Source organism: Saccopteryx bilineata, chromosome 3, assembly GCF_036850765.1.
Source record: "Saccopteryx bilineata isolate mSacBil1 chromosome 3, mSacBil1_pri_phased_curated, whole genome shotgun sequence".
Taxonomy (NCBI): domain Eukaryota; kingdom Metazoa; phylum Chordata; class Mammalia; order Chiroptera; family Emballonuridae; genus Saccopteryx; species Saccopteryx bilineata.
In genome coordinates, this window is record NC_089492.1 from 311,853,663 (window position 1) to 311,873,564 (window position 19,902).

At 49.2% G+C, this 19,902-nt stretch overlaps 1 protein-coding gene across 1 annotated transcript in view; it reads right to left on the minus strand.

Annotated features, from left to right (window-relative positions):
- The window catches only part of ARHGAP35 (Rho GTPase activating protein 35), a 152,682-nt gene that overhangs the window by 10,896 nt on the left and 121,884 nt on the right, over positions 1–19,902 (minus strand). Inside the window, exons 4-5 of the mRNA XM_066271719.1 lie at positions 4,334–4,411; positions 1,803–1,934 (exon numbers count right to left, since the gene is read on the minus strand). Of these exons, the coding sequence (XP_066127816.1) occupies positions 1,803–1,934; positions 4,334–4,411 (210 nt within the window). The remainder of the gene's footprint in view (positions 1–1,802; positions 1,935–4,333; positions 4,412–19,902) is intronic.

The window sequence follows — 19,902 nt, forward strand, 5'->3', positions numbered from 1 at the left end:
TGCCAACAGGGATCCCCCAACTGCCCGCAAGCTGGGCACCAGCCCCCACCTCCTTCCTAACTTCTGAAGCCCAGGGCCAAGTCCAGGTAGAAAGCAAGCTGGTTGGTGCAGACTTCCTCTCTCTCCCATCTGGGCCAGCCTGGGGTCCGCTGGAGAAGAGACTGCTGCAAGGACCTCTATCAGGACAGCAGGCTCACAGAAGCTAGCGCATGTCCCCACCCCTTAACCTGGAGAAACCCTAAGTCCTGTCCTGAGAACATAGTTGGGAAAGGAGGCTAGGTGGGCCTATGACAGTTCCAGAACTATGTGCTTCTACCCCATCCCTGGTGGGCTTGGAGAGCTGTGAACAATTTTACCCTGCCAACAGCATGTTGGTAAAATATGGTGAAGGCGGCAGCCAGGTTGCAGAAACAAACATCCTGCGAAATGCAGACCAGGGAAGGCAGCCGCTGGCCACTACAGCCCGCAGGGGCACCTCTAAGAGTCCACGACTCAGGACTTACAGCTCTGATCTGTGACTTCCTCCTAATTTCTGCCCACACTATCAGGCTTGCCAATAAATTGTGCTTGCTTAAAACTCCCTCTTCTGCCTGACCAGGCAGTGGTGCAGTGAATAGAGCATTGGACTGGGATGCGGAAGACCCAGGTTTGAGACCCCGAGGTCACCAGCTTGAGCGCAGGCTCATCTGGTTTGAGCAAAAAGCTCACCAGCTTGGACCCAAGGTCGCTGGCTTGAGCAAGGGGGGTCTGCTGAAGGCCCACGGTCAAGGCACATATGAGAAAGCAATCAATGAACAACTAAGGTGTCGCAATGAAAAACTGATGATTGATGCTTCTCATCTCTCTCCGTTCCTGTCTGTCCCTATCTATCCCTTTCTCTGACTCTCTCTCTGTCCCTGTTAAAAAAAAAAAAACAATAAAAAAAACCCTCCCTCTTCTGAGTTGGGCAGTAACAAAATGAGATTAATGTCCCTGGGTCTGGGTGCATGGCTCTTGTTCCTCTTCCCAAGCCCCTTGGTCATGGGTAGACACTCCCTCCTGCTGCAGAGCAGCTCGGCTCCTGTGAGCAAATCAGAAAGGCTGCCTTTGGTTAAAAAAGATAGAACAAGCCACATGTGGGGAGCTCGAGAGGGCAGGCACCCTATGCAGCATTAGGCAAAGTGCAGGAAAGGCTGCCCAGTAGGAAGGCTACCAACTGGATGGACAAATGCCTCCTGAGAGAGGCAGGCCAGGGTGGAAACCGCTGGTGGGGCAGGCACGACAGCATGCAAAGGTGGCTCTTAAAATCAGAGGTGCTAACTTGCTGCAGCCACTGGGGCTGTCTGTCCCTTTCCCTCCAGAAGCTGGTTGCCTGCCCCAGACCACAGGCTAACTTCCTTGTATGAGAGATGGGAAGAGAGGAGCAGAAAAAAAGTAACAACTACCTACCAACAGGTCTGCTGTTGTCCTACCTCTAGGCCTTCCCTAATCTTACTTCATAAACAGGAGTAGGGACAGTGACAGAGATGAAGGGTCAGAGAACAGCATGCTTTGCACAAGCAAATGAGCAGGGATTCAACCTGAGTCTGACACCCAAACCAGGTTCTTAACTCATGGAGTGCGGGGGCACCATCAGACAAGCACCTCTGGTCTGCAAAGGCAGGGGTCTCATTTGCAAGTTCTTCTGGTGTCATCTTGTTAGTTTCCTTTCCTTATGTCCTTTAAATCTCAGTTTCAAGAGCCAGAGTGCCCGCTCCTCAAGGGCAGGACCCGTTCTGTGGTGCTAACGGGCCCACGAGCTGGGCCAGGCTGCTGGTACTCACTGTGCGCCTCCACCAGATCCATCTGCATGCTGTACGGGACCAGGGGGTCAGGCAGTTCTGAGAAAAAGCTCTTCATGGCGCCAGCCACAGTGTTCACTGTAAAGTCTTTCTCTGCCAAGTCCAGGTTGTGGTCTGAAAGAAAGTTGGGAAAGTGAGGCCAGGCCGATCTAAGTTGGGCAGAAACAAAAGGAAAACTCAGTGTTTGGGGGAAGTCAGAGAGACCTTGAGGACCCCGGGATGCTGCCAGGGCTAGCCTGGAGGCTGGGCAGGGACTCGGGACTATTGCACCCTGGACAGGAGCATCCCTGCATGCCATGTAAAAAAGGTTCTCAAACTTGCAGACAGAGGCAAAAGCCAAGCCTCCTTCCAAGGTCACCTGTGAGGCGAGGAGCTGCAGCCCCTCCTTCTGTGCTGTTGGGTTAGCTCCCCGTGTCTGCTTGGATGCGTAGCTCCCTCTTCCTTACACCCATCCCTCCTACAGAAGGAGGGAGGGGGGCTTTCCTGAAAGGCCAACCCCCTTTTCTTTTCTTTTTTTTTCATTTTTCTGAAGCTGGAAACAGGGAGAGATAGTCAGACTCCCGCATGCGCCGGACCGGGATTCACCCAGCATGCCCACCAGGGGCGATGCTCTGCCCATCCTGGGCGTCGCCATGTTGCGACCAGAGCCACTCTAGCGCTTGAGGCAGAGGCCACAGAGCCATCCCCAGCGCCCGGGCCATCTATGCTCCAATGGAGCCTTGGCTGCGGGAGGGGAAGAGAGAGACAGAGAGGAAGGCGCGGCGGAGGGGTGGAGAAGCAAATGGGCGCTTCTCCTGTGTGCCCTGGCCGGGAATCAAACCCGGGTCCTCCGCATGCTAGGCCGACGCTCTACCGCTGAGCCAACCAGCCAGGGCCCCAACCCCCTTTTCATGGTGGGTTACAAACACAGTACCCACAATCTTTTTTTTTTTGTTTGTTTTTTTCCAAAGCTGGAAATGGGGAGAGACAGTCAGACAGACTCCAGCATGCGCCCGACTGGGATCCACCCGGCACGCCCACCAGGGGCGTCGCTCTGCCATGACCAGAGCCACTCTAGCGCCTGGGGCAGAGGCCAAGAAGCCATCCCCAGCGCCCGGGCCATCTTTGCTCCAATGGAGCCTTGGCTGTGGGAGGGGAAGAGAGAGACAGAGAGGAAGGGGGGGGGTGGATAAGCAAATGGGCGCTTCTCCTATGTGCCCTGGCCGGGAATCGAACCCGGGTCCCCCACACGCCAGGCCGACGCTCTACCGCTGAGCCAACCGGCCGGGGCCCACAGTACCCACAATCTTGACTGCTGCCCTTACCCTCATCTCTTATGATGGTAGAACAGTCTTGTTTTTCCCCCTCTGGTCCCTCCCAGCTTATGACACCACCGACCCCTAATTTTTTTTTTCAGACTTCATTGCATTCCTGATTTGTAAGAAATCATTCACTGACAGTCATTAGCTGTCCCCATTTTGGGGGGTAAGCTGGGTTACAGATTCTTGTATGTACAGTATAGGTGCATTCCCAAGGGCGTGGTTCCACCTCATCCTGTAAGGTTAACAGGTGCTTCCCTTCCTCCTGTGTCCCCTCCTCCCACTGCTCACTAGCAGGCTCACTGTGGTGTTCAAAGTGCTATGGCGCCTGGTGCTTGGGCATGCTGCCTTCCCCCGGCTGTGAACTGGCTCGCTGCTCTGCCATGCAGGCCCACATGGGCTGCCTGGCTTCAGAGCCTGGCTTGGTCTCTTCAGGCCCAGCCATGTGCTGAGTCGAACCCTACTTTGAACCTTAGCTTACCTTTCTCTCTGGCCAGTGAAAGCTGAGAACTTTGATTGCTTTGGCTCATAAGCTACTGGCACAGGTGGTGAGGCTTCTCGTCCACAGTGTGCTTAGTTCTAAGAGGCAGAGTTTGGCCACTGGTTGGGGTGAAATAGATTTGGCATCTCAGAGCTGACCTAGCTTAGGAGACACAGTCTGTGCCAGGAGCAAGTCTAACTCACAGGAGTTCAGCTTTGGAGGCCTGGATCCCAAGGGCCAGCTAGTCACAAAGCGTTCCCTTGCTTGCTCTCTTGTGCAGGGACTTTGTGAGAGGGTACTCTTGGGCCCTGGCAAAATAGGATTGTCTTCTCAACCCAACTTTTACAGCATGTGCATGTAATTGTCCTTGCATGGCCCAGTCCCAAGGAAGCAAGGTCCTTCCGTGGTAAATGAGGCATGTGCCAGGGTGACCCGGAACAGTGTCTGCGGGTGGTGATGGGCTGACACAATCTTGGCAGGGTGATGTTTCCGTTTGCTGATGGGGCCTGTTCCTCTCTCCTCTGTGGCAGTGTGACTGTGGAGGCAACGCTAACTGGGCCAAATGCTTTCTCCTTCTCAGTCCCCGAGCCAACACCTCTTGCTCTAGGCTGTGTGTAGCAGGAGCACCCCCAGAGCCGAACTGCAGCCTCTTCAAGGGGCTCCAGCAGCACTTTGGTCCTCACGGTTGCCCCAAATAGCTATAGTCTCCCATGCTCAGTGGGCTGTGGCCTTACCTTGATCAAACTGTCTCTGCAGACTTTCCATCTCTGACTTGTTTCCGCTGACCCGGTAGATGCCTTCAGTGCTCAGTCCTGCAGAGAAACATGTCTTAGGAGCAGCAGTGGAGAGCAGAGAACGAGAAGGGGAGAGCCAGGAGGGCACCCTCCAGGAGAGAGAAATGTGCTAAGCACTTTTCTAGATGTTTCAACCTACTTCCCCCATATTCTTTTTCACTGAAAATTTTAAAATATCTTTTTTTTTTTTTTTTTTTTTTGAGAGAGATGCAGGGAGAGAGCGAGAGAGGCAGAAACATTGAGCTGCTCTTGTATGTACCCTGACCAGGGAACTGAACCAGCAACCTCCATGCTCTGAAATGACGTTCTAACCAACTGAGCTATCTGGTCAGGGCTTAACTTTTATTGGTTTTTTAGAGACAGAAAGAGAAAGGGAGAGAGAGGGGAGGGGGGAAGAAAAGCATTTGTTGTTCCACTCAGTCGTGCATTTTTGGTTGTTTCCAGCGTGTGCCCTGACTGGGGAGCAAAACTGCAACCTGTTGTTTCAGGATGACGTTCTTAACTGACTGACCTAACTGGTCACGGCCTTTTTTTTTTTTTAATTTCTTTATTGATTTTACAGAGAGGAGAAGGGAGAGGGAGAGACAGACAGAAACATCAATCTGTTCCTGTATGTGCTCTGACCAGGGATCGAACTGGCAAACTTTGTGTATCAGTATGGTGCTTTTAACAAAGGTATCTGGCCAGGGCAAAATACTTGATTTGTAAAAATTAAAATGATACGGAAATACACCAACCAAAAATAACTGTCCGGGCCCTGGCCGGTTGGCTCAGCGGTAGAGCGTAGGCCTAGCGTGCGGAGGACCCGGGTTCGATTCCTGGCCAGGGCACACAGGAGAAGCGCCCATTTGCTTCTCCACCCCTCTGCCGTGCCTTCCTCTCTGTCTCTCTCTTCCCCTCCCGCAGCCAAGGCTCCATTGGAGCAAAGATGGCCCGGGCGCTGGGGATGGCTCTGTGGCCTCTGCCTCAGGCGCTAGAGTGGCTCTGGTCGCAACATGGCGACGCCCAGGATGGGCAGAGCATCGCCCCCTGGTGGGCAGAGCTTCGCCCCTGGTGGGCGTGCCGGGTGGATCCTGGTCGGGTGCATGCGGGAGTCTGTCTGACTGTCTCTCCCTGTTTCCAGCTTCAGAAAAATGCAAAAAAAAAAAAAAACTGTCCGCATTTGATGTATACGCTTAAATTTTATTTTTATTTAAAAAATATAGCCTGACCAGGCAGTGGCGCAGTGGATAGAGCGTCGGACTGGGATGTGGAGGACCCAGGTTCGAGACCCTGAGGTTGCCAGCTTGAGCATGAGCTCATCTGGTTTGAGCAAAGCTCACCAGCTTGGACCCAAGGTCGCTGGCTCCAGCAAGGGGTTACTCGGTCTGCTGAAGGCCCGCGGTCAAGGCACATATGAGAAAGCAATCAATGAATAACTAAGGCGTCGCAATGAAAAACTGATGATTTGATGTTTCTCATCTCTCTGCATTCCTGTCTGTCCCTATCTATCCCTCTCTCTGACTCTCTCTCTGTCTCTGTAAAAAACAAAACAACACACACACACACACACACACACACACACACACACACACTGATTTTTAGAGAAAGAAGGGGGGGGAGAAACAGCAACTTGTTCTATCGATCCACGCATCCACACTCATTGGTTGATTCTTTTTTTTATTTTTGCATTTTTTCTGAAGTTGGAAACGGGGAGGCAGTCAGACAGACTCCTGCATGCGCCTGACCGGGATCCACCCGGCACGCCCACCAGGGGACAATGCTCTGTCCATCTGGGGCGTCGCTCTGTTGCAACCAGAGCCATTTAGCACCTGAGGCAGAGGCCACAGAGCCATCCTCAGCGCCCGGGCCAACTTTGCTCCAATGGAGCCTTGGCTGCGGGAGGGGAAGAGAGAGACAGAGAGAAAGGAGAAGAGGAGGGGTGAAGAAGCAATGGGCGCTTCTCCTGTGTGCCCTGGCCAGTAATCGAACCCGGAACTCCTACACGCCAGGCTGACACTCTACCACTGAGCAAACCAGCCAGGGCCTCTCTTTTTTTTTAAGTTTATTTTTTTCTTGTTTTCTTTACAGGAACAGAGAGAGTGTCAGAGAGAGAGATAGATAGGGACAGACAGACAGGAACGGAGAGAGATGAGAAGCATCAATCATCAGTTTTTCGTTGGACACCTTAGTTGTTCAGTGATTGCTTTCTCATATGTTCCTTGATTGGGGCTACAGCAAAGTGAGTGACAACCTTGCTCAAGCCAGTGACCTTGGGCTCAAGCCAGCAACCATGGGGTCCCATCTATGATCCCACGCTCAAGCCAGCGACCCTGCACTCAAGCTGGTGAGCACATGCTCAAACTGGCGACCTCGGGGTTTCAAACCTGGGTCTTCCGCGTCCCAGTCTGACACTCTATCCACTGCTCTACCACCTGGTCAGGCTTTACAACATGATTTTAAAGATATCAAAGGATATAATAACTTAAAATTTTAACTGAGAGGAAGGGAGATAGTGAGACAGATGCTTGCATGCACCTCGACTGGGAGCCACTTGGCAACATCCCCCTTCCTGTCTTGGACTGATGCTCAAATCAATAGAGCTATTTTTAGCACCTAAGGCTGATGCTGGGACCAACTGAGCTAATCTCATTGCCTAGGACCGATACTCAAACCAACTGAGCCACTGGCTGCGAGAGGGGAAGAGAGAGAGAAGGCGGAGGTGGAGGGGAAGAAAAGCAGATGGTCGCTTCTCTTGTGTGCCCTGACTGGGGATTGAACTCGGGACATCCATACGCCAGGCTGTTACTCTATCCACTAAGCCAGCTGGCCAGGGCCAAAAAATTTTTTTTAATGTTTATTTTGTTGACTTTAGAGAGAGGAAGAAAGAGAGAGACAGGAACATCAAGCAGTTCCTGTATGTGCCCCAACCAGGGATTGGACAGGCAACCTCTGTGCCTCAGGACAATGCTTTAACCAACCGAGCTATCCAGCCAGGGTAGGATATAATAATTTCAAAAATAGTCTCACTGTTGCCCTGGCCAGTTAGCTAAGTTGATTAGAGCATTGTCCCGAGACAACAAGATTGTAGGTTTGATCACCAGTCAGGGCACATACGGGAAGCAACCAATGAGTGCATAAATAAGAGGAACAACAAATGAATGCTTCTCTCACTCTCTTTTTCCCCTAACTCTCTCTGTGTCTCTCTAAAAGCAATCAATAAATTAAAAAATCCTATAGTTAATCATTTAGGTTTTCCAAAGTTTTCACTGTTATTAATGTTTATTTTGATAACTAGTAAATTTAACAGATTCTTGGCAGTATTTCTTACTTTGTGAATTTCCTATTCATGTTCTTGTTCATTTTCACGTGAGTGGTTTTTCTTATTTTTAACTGGGAAGAGGTCTTAGAATATTAAGCAATTGTATGTGTTAATGTTATAAACACATTTTCTCTTGTTTTCTGTCATCTACTTTTGTGTATTAAATTTTTTGAAGTATATAATTCAAAAATTTGGGTTTTCAAGACTATTTTCTTTATAATGTCTTCCTTTGTTTTTATGACTAGAATGAATTTTCCTCTTCTTAGGTCAGATAGTTTCTATTTCTTCCCTGTTATTTTACTTAAAAAAAAAAAGAACATTTAAACTGTGATCCTTCTGAAACTTGCTGGCTGTACTATGTTAGATAAAGAAAAAAAACCAGCACTAAAATTCAGTTAATTAGTATAGACTATAAGTGGCATGTCCTCTGGCCTTCACTCTCCACCCTTTGGCAGAGAAGATTCTAAGTACTGTCCACTGACTCCACCTTCCTTTCAGGGTAAGAAAGTCCACTGTTGGACCTCTTAGTTACAGTCTAAAGCAATGGTTTTCAATTTTCTTACACTTGGGGACCAGTGAAAATAGGATACATAATTATTTTGGGGAGCACTAAGGCAGAAATCATAAGCAATCTAAGATCACTGGTTCTATCATCTTCATACAGTATCAGGGTGGTTAACTCTTTCGCAGAGTAGCATGGAATTTCCAGCGGACCAGTCTGTAGACCAAGTGGTTGAAAAACACTGGTCTAAAGGACAATTAAAGTCACTGTGAAAGCCAAGATGGTATCTTATGGTCAAACCAACCCTGGTGCCTTCTGAAGATGGGTTTCGAGATGCTCTGCCTGGCTGATGGAGCACTGAGGAAGTGGCCCGGAGCTACCACTGAACACCAGAAGGCAGTGTGGGCAAGGGAGAGGACCAGGCCCTGCAGTCAATTAGTAGGCTCCTGAGAGCCAAGTTCTCAACGTCAGTTATCACTGTAATTGCCGCCTCTGGAGTGAGATAAAAAGCTGTCAGCCTGCCTGTTTCTGGGGCCCCAGATTAGTGGCAGGTGAACTCTGAAGAACACTGAAGCAAAAGTCATCAATCCCCTGGCTTAAAAGCTGCTAATTGCACACAGGCCTTTCACCCCTGAGACAAGGGGGTTAATGGACCGGTCCCAAGGACACCCTATCGTGCAATGTCTAGCTTACAAAGGAGCTGCCATCACTGCGCTCAGTGAGAGAAGTGCAGACACTTTCCAAACTTGAGGCCTCAGATGTGCCCACATCAGTCGTGACCTTTCCCACTGCCTCCCTTTTGGAGTTAACATTTCCTGAGTGGTACTACATGGCACACTGAGCAAGGTGCTTTCCTGAATCCATCCACCCCTCATTCATTTATTAAAGAATGATGCTGCCATCGAATCCTCAGTTCCTCCCATGGTAGGAGCTACTGAATAAAGAGACTACAAAAGAGAAAAGTGAGGCCCTGGCTGAGTGGTTTAGTTGGTTGAAGCATGCCAAGGTTGTGGGTTTGATACCTGATCAGGGTACATACAAGGAACAATCAGTAAATGCATGAATGAGTAAAATCATAAACCTATCCCCCCTCCTTTCCCTCTTTCACAAATCAAAAACAAAACAAACAAAATAAAACAAATGAGAAAGGTGAGGTTCAGAAAGTCTTTGGTCCAAATTGCACAGCGAGGAAGAGGTAGAGAGGTCTAAGTCCAGGGCCGTTTCCACCCTCCACCTCCACACTGTTCCGGAAGTTGCTTGATATTTATCCACCAGGCAGAGGTCCAGAAATACCATGCTTGAGTGCAGTCCCCTGGCCCTCAGCATTCTGGGTAGCTTTTTTTTAAAAAAAAATTTATTTCTTTTGTGACAGAGACAGAGAGAGTCAGAGAGAGGGACAGACAGGAAGGAGAGAGATGAGAAGCATCAATTCTTTGTTGCGGCACCTTAGTTGTTCATTGATTACTTTCTCATATGTGCTTTGATGGGGGCTGGGGGGGGCACAGCAGACTGAGTGAACCAGTGACCTTGGGCTCAAGATGGTGAGCCTTGCTCAAACCAGATGAGCCTGCGCTCAAGCTGGCGACCTCATGGTCTCAAACCTGAGTCCTCCGCATCCCAGTCCGATGCTCTATCCACTGCGCCACCGCCCGGTCAGGTTCTGGGTAGCTTTTGAGATGTTATATTCCCTACTACTGTCAACCCAAAGGTCAGAGGTCAAGAGATGGACCTCAAGCACCATCCCTAGTTAGTGGTTGTACAATGATCTCTTTTCTAAGCTGTTCTTGATGCATTTACTCTCCCTACCTATTTCACATCTCAGGTGACACATCACATGTTTACACATGAACTCGTCCACATGTAAGCAAGCCCTGGGTAGGTACATGTCAGCAGGCTCAAGTCTTCACACCTGGTCTGAAAAAATAACTATTTTCTAGGTTCTCTTCCCTTAACCTATCAGCCCTCTGATAGGTTAAGAAAGAAAACATCAGCATGAGTAGCAGGAGCTTCTGCTGTCCCTGACAACGCAGCACTGCCCATGGCTGAGCCCCAGTGTGGGGAGACTCTCTCTCAACCAGATCCCAACAGCCTCAGGCCATTCCATCATGTCAGGCAACCTTGACCTTCGGTAGGACAGAGGAGTCCTCTGTACTCTCTCCTGATGGCCACTGCCCAGCATCACAGGGCAGAAACAAACGTAAAGCAGCTATCCAGAGCCGAATAGAGGTGTGGGCCAGCTGGAGCCTCAAGGGCGGTCACAGAGGGAACAGGGAAGCACTGAGCACAGGGCCAGCTCCACAGCATCGATCAATCATTGACTCAGTACTTCCTGTGATGAGGACGCAGGTTTAGTTTACAAAATCCTATTTTAAAATAGCAACTCCACTGCTGTCCTACACAGCATAATTTAGGAAACGTATTATTTGCTTGGCCAGTACAACTTTTCACAACTACTAATTAGACATCAATTAAATAAAAACAAAAACTGAAGAGCAGATTGCAAATGCCAGGAAGGCTGTTAGTGAAAGAGAGACCTGGTGACGGGTGAGGACACAGGTGAGAATCAGGGTACCAGACAGCCTGGGCAACTTGCCAAGGAGCCCGAACCAGAGCAGGAAGAGACTGTGGGCCTGTGGGCAGAGGCCAGGTTCCAAGGGCTGAGTGTCCTAGGACCCACAAGTCCAGGGCTGGCTGGTCACACTGGCCACAAAAAGAGTCCTTACCAACAGTAACTCCCAACCATAATGTCTATTCCATGCCCACAAGCCCACCTGGAAAGCTTCAACCTTAAACTTGGAGGCATCTCCACAGGCCAGAAATCGCCAAAGACCTACTACCAAGCAGAGTAATGGTGATAGGCTTTTTTTTTTCCTTTAAAAAACAAACAACAAACAAACAAAACAAAAAAAGCCCCACTGGTTTAAAATAGCTGCTATGTTTTATGTTTAAGTTAATCTTTGAGAATACAGAAGAGGAGGCAGTTCAGAATGGCCAAGATCACTATCTTCCTAACAAAGCATTTCCAAAACATATTAAAATTGCTGCTTTTCATCTGTCAGTTCACCCTTGTACATTACTGAAACTTTTAACCTTGACCAGGTATGACTTTCATAAAAATGTTAACAAACAGTAAAGGATCCCACCGCTACCACCAAACCCCCCCCCCCAAACACACACACACACACACACACACAAATAGTAAAGGGAAAAGCAAAAAACCTTATTCTTTCTTCCAGTATCTACTGAGCACTCACATGGAAGGTAAGTCCCTTCCCAGAGCCTCTCATGCACAGTCTCCCTCAAAACTATTTTAGTGACATAAGAAGGCTAGATGGGCCACCGATGCCAGCCATGACGTGTCCCCATGGCTAAAAGCGGGCATACTTTACCCTGACATTCCTGTCAGAGAGAATGCCACTGCTCCTGGTTCCTGAGGGGTGCCTGTAGCACTTACTTGGCAGACTAGGGCACTAGGAAAATGGACAAGTGACCTGCAGGAGCTTGGAAATCAAGGGGGAGAACCACCACCTTTCCTGGCATGTGCCTGGCTTTCTGAAATGCCCAGACAGGAGTTTCTTCCTGGACCCCAGCCCCAGTCTCAGCACCAGTGCTCTAGGCCAGAAGTCTCTCCCAGCCAGCCTCTGCTCAGCCACTCGAGGACTCAGTTCCTCCTAAATTTCCTTTCTAGTACAAATCAATACTTCCTCCAAGACAAACTCTGACTTGTTTATTTACTTTTTTTAACTTTCTATATTTAGATATAAAAACTCAGCACTTTAGTCCTTTAAAGAAACGTAACTGGTGCTGGCAGTACTCTAAGGTGCCCCACACCAGATAGGTCTTAACTACTAAACAACTTTTGTCAAAAGAAACAAATCTGATAGCCCATGCTCCTTGTATTTTGTGCCTCTAAGAGGTCAGTCTCAAGCAGGCCACGTCTCAAGGCCAGAGGGTGCTGAGAACTCAGGAAAAGAAGGAAACTCCCTCGAGTATAAAAATTCCAAACTGTCTTGGTGAGAACTGACCTCTGGGAACCCCAGAGTAAGAAGTCCTCCTTTTGGGTCAAAATTTTTTTTTTTTTTTTACAGAGGCAGAGATAGACAGGGACAGACAGACAGGAACAGAGAGAGATGAGAAGCATCAATCATCAGTTTCTCGTTGCGCGTTGCGACTTCTTAGTTGTTCATTGATTGCTTTCTCACACGTGCCCTGACCGCGGGCCTTCAGCAGACCGAGTAACCCCCTGCTGGAGCCAGCGACCTTGGGTCCAAGCTGGCGAGCTCTTTGCTCAAGCCAGATGAGCCTGTGCGCGACCTCTGGGGTCTCGAACCTGGGTACTTCCGCATCCCAGTCCGACGCTCTATCCACTGCGCCACCGCCTGGTCAGGCTGGGTCAAATTCTGACTGAATCTCCACCCTATTGCCTTCTGAGGATCATACCGCAGCACCCCTGCCTCAGTGATAAGGATGAGGGGCAGGAGAGCATTTAGGTCAAAAGCAGAAGCTGCCTGACCAGGCGGTGGCGCAGTGGATGGAACGTCGGACTGGGATGTGGAGGACCCAGGTTCGAGACCCCGAGGTCGCCAGCTTGAGCGCAGGCTCATCTGGTTTAAGCAAAGTTCTCCAGCTTGGACCCAAGGTCGCTGGCTCGAGCAAGGGGTTACTCAGTCTGCTGAAGGCCCATGGTCAACGCACATATGAGAAAGGAATCAATGAACAATTAAGGTGTCGCAACGAAAAACTAATGATTGATGCTTCTCATCTCTCTCCGTTCCTGTCTGTCTGTCCCTATCTATCCCTCTCTCTGATTCTCTCTCTGTCTCTGTTAAAAAGAAAAAAAAAAGTAGAAGCTACTTGCTGGCTCTATGACTTGGGCAACTGTGCCTCCATTTCCTTCTCTGCACACAGAGAGAACAGTCTCCACCTCACACCCTGCTGGTGTGCATTTAGGAGATCTCAGCACAGGGCTGCAAGAGTAGTTATTATCCTAATGACCTAGGTGGAAAGCAAGTTGCCAAGTGAAGTTTTGTTGTCAGGGAGACATGAGTTCGAATACTGACCCTAACTTCCATTGCCTTACTAGACAATGGATTAATACCTACTTCTTAGACTGCTGCAAGAAGTAAATGATACCTCAGGCAGAGCCCACAGAACAATGCCTGACCTTTCCTCTCCTTTTCTCCACACTCGTAACAAGCCTCAACAGCAGTGCCTGCTGTCAGCTTGACTTGTGCTGAGGGCTCGGCCAAAACAAGTCAGTTTGCAGAAAAATATTTAAAAACATACATGGGCTTCGACACCAAAGTGACCCAATGCTGATCTTGGTTCAATCTTATAGCTGGGTAGGTGACTGGGGACAAATCACTCTACATCTCAGAGCCTTGGAATCCCTCATCAAACACTGGGGATTATAAATGTTGCTTATTAATGACTTTGTCCAGATGTGAATGTTGAGATTACACATAGGAAAGGGAGTAATATATATAAATGGCTGGTGCACTGAAATAATAATAGGAATGATAATGAAAAAAGCCAGGCACTTTTCTAAGCTCTTCACTAGAATTATCATAGTGAATCCACCAAATAATTCCTTGAGATAAATATTCTTTTATTCCCTTTTTACAGACAGCAAATGGAGGCTCTGAGAGGCTACGCTATTTGCCCAAGGCCACAGAGCTGGCTCAGTGGTATGAACAGAATCTGAACTGGCTCACTCAAGTCTCTGTCTCAATAGCTGTGTATTCAAACACTAAGCTATTACCTCCAATGTCATCTCTCTGTTTCCTTCTCCCTTAAATACTGTATGTAGTGCACATCCCATAAATGCTAGATTCACTGTGGCTATAAGGATTTTCCACCCCTCCCTTGTGTAGTCAGATGCATTCATGTCTTCATTCACACACTGCTCCACGTTCTCACATGTCAATTGGAGGACTGAGTAGGAAGAGCAGGAGAAAAGATGTGGCCTCCTCTCTATACAGAAAGCAGCCAATGGAAAGTGTCCTGGCTTTATTCCTACAATAAAGTTCTACTATTGATAACGTTGCAGAGTCCCCACCAGATCTCTGTGCTGCCTTCCTGTTTTGGATGTGCTCAGAATGATTTTCTGGCTCCTCTATCACTTGAACACTGGGGTCACTCTGGCCCCTCCAGTGCCCCTTTGTTAGCTGTCTTCCCTCGGCAATTCCCTCGTCAATCAAGATCTGTTTCTGGCAACGCCAGGCTTCCTTTCTCCCCATGACAGAATGCCACTAACAGTCTATTATGACTGCTTGACCGGGTATTAGCCCCACAACTAGGCACTGTGGCTTTATAAATTTCCAACGCCATTGTACGTACACACAGCCGTGTCATAAATCTCCACGCTGAGAAGGAGGGGGAGAGAGAGAACTGGAGGGAAAGAGATGAAAATATCACACCAGGTCTGGGGCATCATATGGATCTAGCATCTGGCTGATCCTTTATAAGCTCCCCATGTATTTACTGTCATTAACTGTGAAAGAGGGCTTCTGGATCCTGCTGAGCCAAACAGGGGGGCTCTGTTTTTTTCCTGACTTTCAAGAAAATGCATACCTCAATAGACATGTTTAAGAAAGCACAATGACAAAGTGACCTTCACACCAGCCTAGGGTTGACGATGCTGCCCATTCTGGGCAGCCGAGAATGGAGGACAGAGAAGAGTGTGACCCAAATCGAGAGGAGCAGACTGCACTCTGCAAAGTAGCTACAAATGCTCAAAACCATGAGCAGCTGGGGTACCCTCCTGCCAAGAGCGCCAGCATCCTTTGGGTTTTGAGTGTGACTTCACCAGCCTGAGCCCAGGGATGGCAATGTGATTCTGAGGTTGAGCTGGTGCCGCTACATTGAGGGGGTCTAGCTGCCTAAACAAAGAAATAGTCCCAGCTAGCACACAGGCATCATATGTCACCACCATCACCACCATCTCCACGAACACAATGCCAACTTCCCTTCCACAGCAGGCCCCAAGGACGCGAACTGCTGGAGGTCAAAGGCAGGTTCCCCCAAGCATCAATGAGGGCAGAGGTTAACTTCTTTCAGGTTTCTGATACCAGAACCATAAAAGGAACAATAATGTCACTAAGGACAGCCCATGTCCTTTCTTCCTTTCCTGGCCTCTTTCCTTCATTGAGAGAGCACTTTTACAGGTTAGAAGCCTATAATCATCTGGCAGAAAAGCTGACTGTGATCCTCACTGGCCTATAATTCTTCCACTCTGCCTCTAGGATAGAATACACACTTCTCACCATGTGGCCTGGGCGGCCTGTATCACTGCCCAGCCTGTGCCCTTGCCCCTCATTTCACTCCAGTCAGGGCCGTGCAAGAACTCAGAACCCTGACCTTTTCCTGCCTCGGGGCCTTCCTACAGGTTGTTCCTTCTACATTTACCTCCTTTTTCTGGCTGGCTAAACACTGTTCCCTCAGGGAAGTATTCCCTGACTCCCTGATCTAAATTAATTTTGTTATAGCTGTAACTGTGTAGATTTATACAGCACTTATACAATACTTGCGTCATCTCAGCAAACCCTCATACAACCCGATCAGTTGTACACCACCATTATATTAGTTCCATTTTACAACTGAAGAAACTGGGCCACATGGGCAAGCCAATGGCAGGGCTGGTATCTGTTTAATTACCACACTCCACCACCTCCATACTTGTTGCATATAGCGCTGGGCAAAATCTGCAAGTCACCATACAGCTGTGTGATTATCTGCTGAATGCTGGCCCCCAGCATCCTGAGAGCAGGCCGTGTTTTCCGATTCCTTTCCTGTGTATCTGGACGTGACATACTAACTCACACAGAGAAGCCGTTCAGTACCTATCCACAGGAAGGAGGGATGGATGTCTGAAACCACCAGCACAGCTTCTCTGGAGGGAGCAGACTGAAGGAGTTTGTCTTCAACCAGCCCAGCCTCAAGGCATGCGAGCAGGCCTCCTCCTACTCCTGTGGGAAAGAGAAAGCCTCCAGCCTTCAGCACAGGGAAGGTTTCATCAAGGTACCAACCTCCCTTTAGGGACTTAAGGGTATGCTTTCCCCACCCCAGTGAGGTTACAGGGGCTTTGTAGTTCACTGTCTCACCCTGTCAGCCAGCTGCTCTCCTGTGAGTGCTTTCCCGATCAGGGTGTCCACTTCTGTAGGGTAGAGGTATGGTCTGCCTTTGGTGGAGATCTCCCACAAGAGGGCTGTACACTTTCCCAGAAGCTATACACACGCACGCACGCACGCATGCATGCACGCACACACGCACGAGGCAGAGGGAGAACAGACCAAAGGCGCACCTCCAGGTAACAGTTTAATGGCAAGGTCAAATCCATGAAGGCCCAGAGGAGAACTAGCAGCCTGTGCTGGCTACTGGCTACTATTGTCACTCTTCCTGGACAGCCCGCTGTCCTGCCATGGGGCAGGCACAGTCTCCTTCCCTGTCAGCTGGCCGGGCGAGCGCCTGTTCACTGAGCTCACCGCTGTGGAGAGGGAGACTGCAAGGGGAACTTCCGGCCGGGCAGAAGGGCCTGTTGGAACTGTCTCGGGGATCTGGGCTGCCACCCAGACTATTTCTGTCTTGGCTGGAAGGGCAGGATTGCTGTGTGGAACAAGCTTTCCTCCTCCTTGGCTGCTGCTGGGCTCTCCAGGCAGCCTGCCAGGCCATGCTGTTCCGATCAGGGCACTGGGTCCTGAGGAAACCCGCTAGCAGTGCCGAGCCACAGGCTCCGTGAACTCTGCTTATCTGCAAGGGGCACAGCGGAACTGCTCGCCACTCTGCTGGCATGGGGGCATTTCTGGAAGGCAAGTGACTTGTGTTTACCATACAAGCAAGCAGAGAACAGGAGGGTGGTAAGAAGTGGGTACATGGGATGTAGTCAAAAACAGCAAAGTAAGCTCTGTTTTAAAACTATTTGGATAATGGGAAAGCAACTTACTAACAAACCTGGAATTATAGGGAGGGAGAGATTAAGTAACATAGAACCCCCATAAAAATCATAGTTTATGAAACCACACACCTCATATTTTAGCACTTTGTCATCAATTCAAGCAGTATAAATACGGCAATTACTCACATAAAAGCCTGTTGGTATATTCAAGCTGTAACTGCACCTATTAAACTGTTACAGTGATAGATGGGAGTATCTATCCTGAAATTAGCTGCCTTCTCTGAAAGACAGGATTACAGAGACCGTGGCCGAGTGCAGGGATGTGACCAACTGAATTGAACAGTTCCAGTCCCACCACATCCCCACGGCAGCTCTAGAAAGCGCCCACGATGAATGCAAATGAAAACACAGAGGCTTTTTTAGGGTAGGTGCTCTCCAACTGGAAAGAACTTGGTAAACTTTTTCTCCCAGTGTGTGGGTTCTTAACCTTGTGCAGGAAAGATTTTACAACAGATGACTTCCAGGTGACTTTTCTTTTTTGTGTGACAGAGACAGAGAGAGGGACAGATAGGGACAGACAGGCAAGAAGGAAGAGAGAGACGAGAAGCATCAATTCTTTGTTGCGGCACCTTAGTTGTTCATTGATTGTTTTCTCATATGTGCCTTGACCTGGGGCTCCAGCAGAGTGAGTGGCCCCTTGCTCAAGCCAGTGACCCTGTGCCCAAGCTGGATGAGCCTGCGCTCAAATCGGCAACCACGGGGTTTTGAACCTGAGTCCTCTGTGTCCCCGTCTGACACTCTATCCACTGCGCCACCACCTGGTCAGGCCAAGTGACTTTTTTTTTTTCCCTACAGGGACAGAGAGAGAGTCAGAGAGAGGGATAGACAGGGACAGACAGACAGGAACGAAGAGAGATGAGAAGCATCAATCATTAGTTTTTCATTGTGACACCTTAGTTGTTGATTGTTTTCTCATATGTGACTTGACCGGGGGCTACAGCAGACCGAATAACCCCTGCTCGAGCCAGTGACCATGGGGTCTTGAACCTGGGTCCTCTGCATCCCAGTCCGACACTCTATCCACTGCACCACTGCCTGGTCAGGCCCAGGTGACTTTTTAAAATAGATTTTTAGAGAGTAGAAAGTGGGGAGAGGGGGAGAGAAAGGAAAGAGGGAGGGGCAGGGGGAGAGGACAGAGAAAGAGAGAGACTGACTTGCTGTTCCACTTATTCATGCTGTAATTGGTTGAACCTTCAACCTTGGCATGCTGGGACGATGCTCCAACCAACTGAGCTACCCAGGCAATGTCCAAGAGTCCAGGTAATTTTTAGAGTATATGTATTAAAGCTGGGGACAGTGAAACAAGGAAGGCCTTGGACAGAAGAAGCAACAGGAGAGAGCCCAGGTGGGCTGCCACTGGCCGACTGAGAAGTCAGAGAAAAGGGGACTTGTGACAGAGAGCTTCAAGGGGTAAACATGGGATGAGCTGCTCCCCTGGTTGCAAGTCTCGTAGAATCCCCAGAGTTTAGGAGAGAAAAGTAAAGATGCTTGAGAGGGAAGAAAGGCATGGGCGTGCTCCTAAGAGGGAAAAGTGCCCTTGGTGAACTTCTGAATCCAGTTTAGTCTGATGCTTTAAAGCTCTCAGCTTCACTGAAGAAAGGGCTGGAATGTGGTCCTCTCCATACTGACAGGCTGTGAGTGGCTTCTACCCAAGGGACTACAGGATTTGTTTCTTTCTTAAAAAGGTGTTTGGTGCTACTCTGAAATTAACACTGCCCTCCAAATCACGGGAGATTAGCCAATAAAGTGTGTAAGGTGCTCTGGGAAGCACAGGGCTCTCCCCAGGTGCTGGCCCAGGGCTGGGCTCTTCGTGCTGCCCCTTCCCAGCCACAGAGGACTCAGCCTCTGCAGCCCTGGGTGTCCTCTGAGGGGCACAGGAAGGTCTTATGCTTAGGAACCCTGCAGGGGAGGGGCAGGGCAGTGTGGTATAATAGAATGTATATATATTTGGTCTTTAATCCAGTACTGGCACAAAACTCCTAAAACTCTTGGAATTTCCTAAGTGATAGGAGTATCTTCTGTCATTCATAAAAGTCCCGCCCAACTATATCTGAGTTTATGATAATGAGTTGACTATGGGGGGCTCCTAGATAGCTTCAAAATAGGGGCCGGTCATCAGAAAGATCAAGCCTTGATTAAAGGGTTAGAACTTTCAGCACCACACAACCTCCAGGGAGGGAAGTGGGGCTTGGAAATCGAGTTCAATCACCAATGGTGAGTGATTTAATCAACTGTATCTGCATTGTGGAACCTCTATAAAACCCCTAAACAGCCTGACCAGGTGGTGGCACAGTGGATAGAGCATTGGACTGGGACACATAGGACCTAGGTTCAAAACTCTGAGGTTGGCCTGACCTGTGGTGGCGCAGTGGATAAAGCGTCGACCTGGAAATGCTGAGGTCGCCGGTTCGAAACCCTGGGCTTGCCTGGTCAAGGCACATATGGGAGTTGATGCTTCCTGCTCCTCCCCCCTTCTCTCTCTCTCTCTCTCCTTTCTAAAATGAAAAAAAAAAAAAAACCAAAACAAAAAAAAACCTCTGAGGTTGCCGGCTAGAGCGCTGGCTCATCCAGCTTGAGCACGGGATCACAGACATGACCCCATGGTCACTGGCTTGAGCCCAAAGGTCACTGGCTTGAGCAAGGGATCACTCACTCTGCTGGAGCTCCCCTCCCCTGCCAATCAAGGCATATATGAGAAAGCAGTCAATGAATAACTAAGGTGCCGCATAGAAGAATTTATGCTTCTCCTCTCT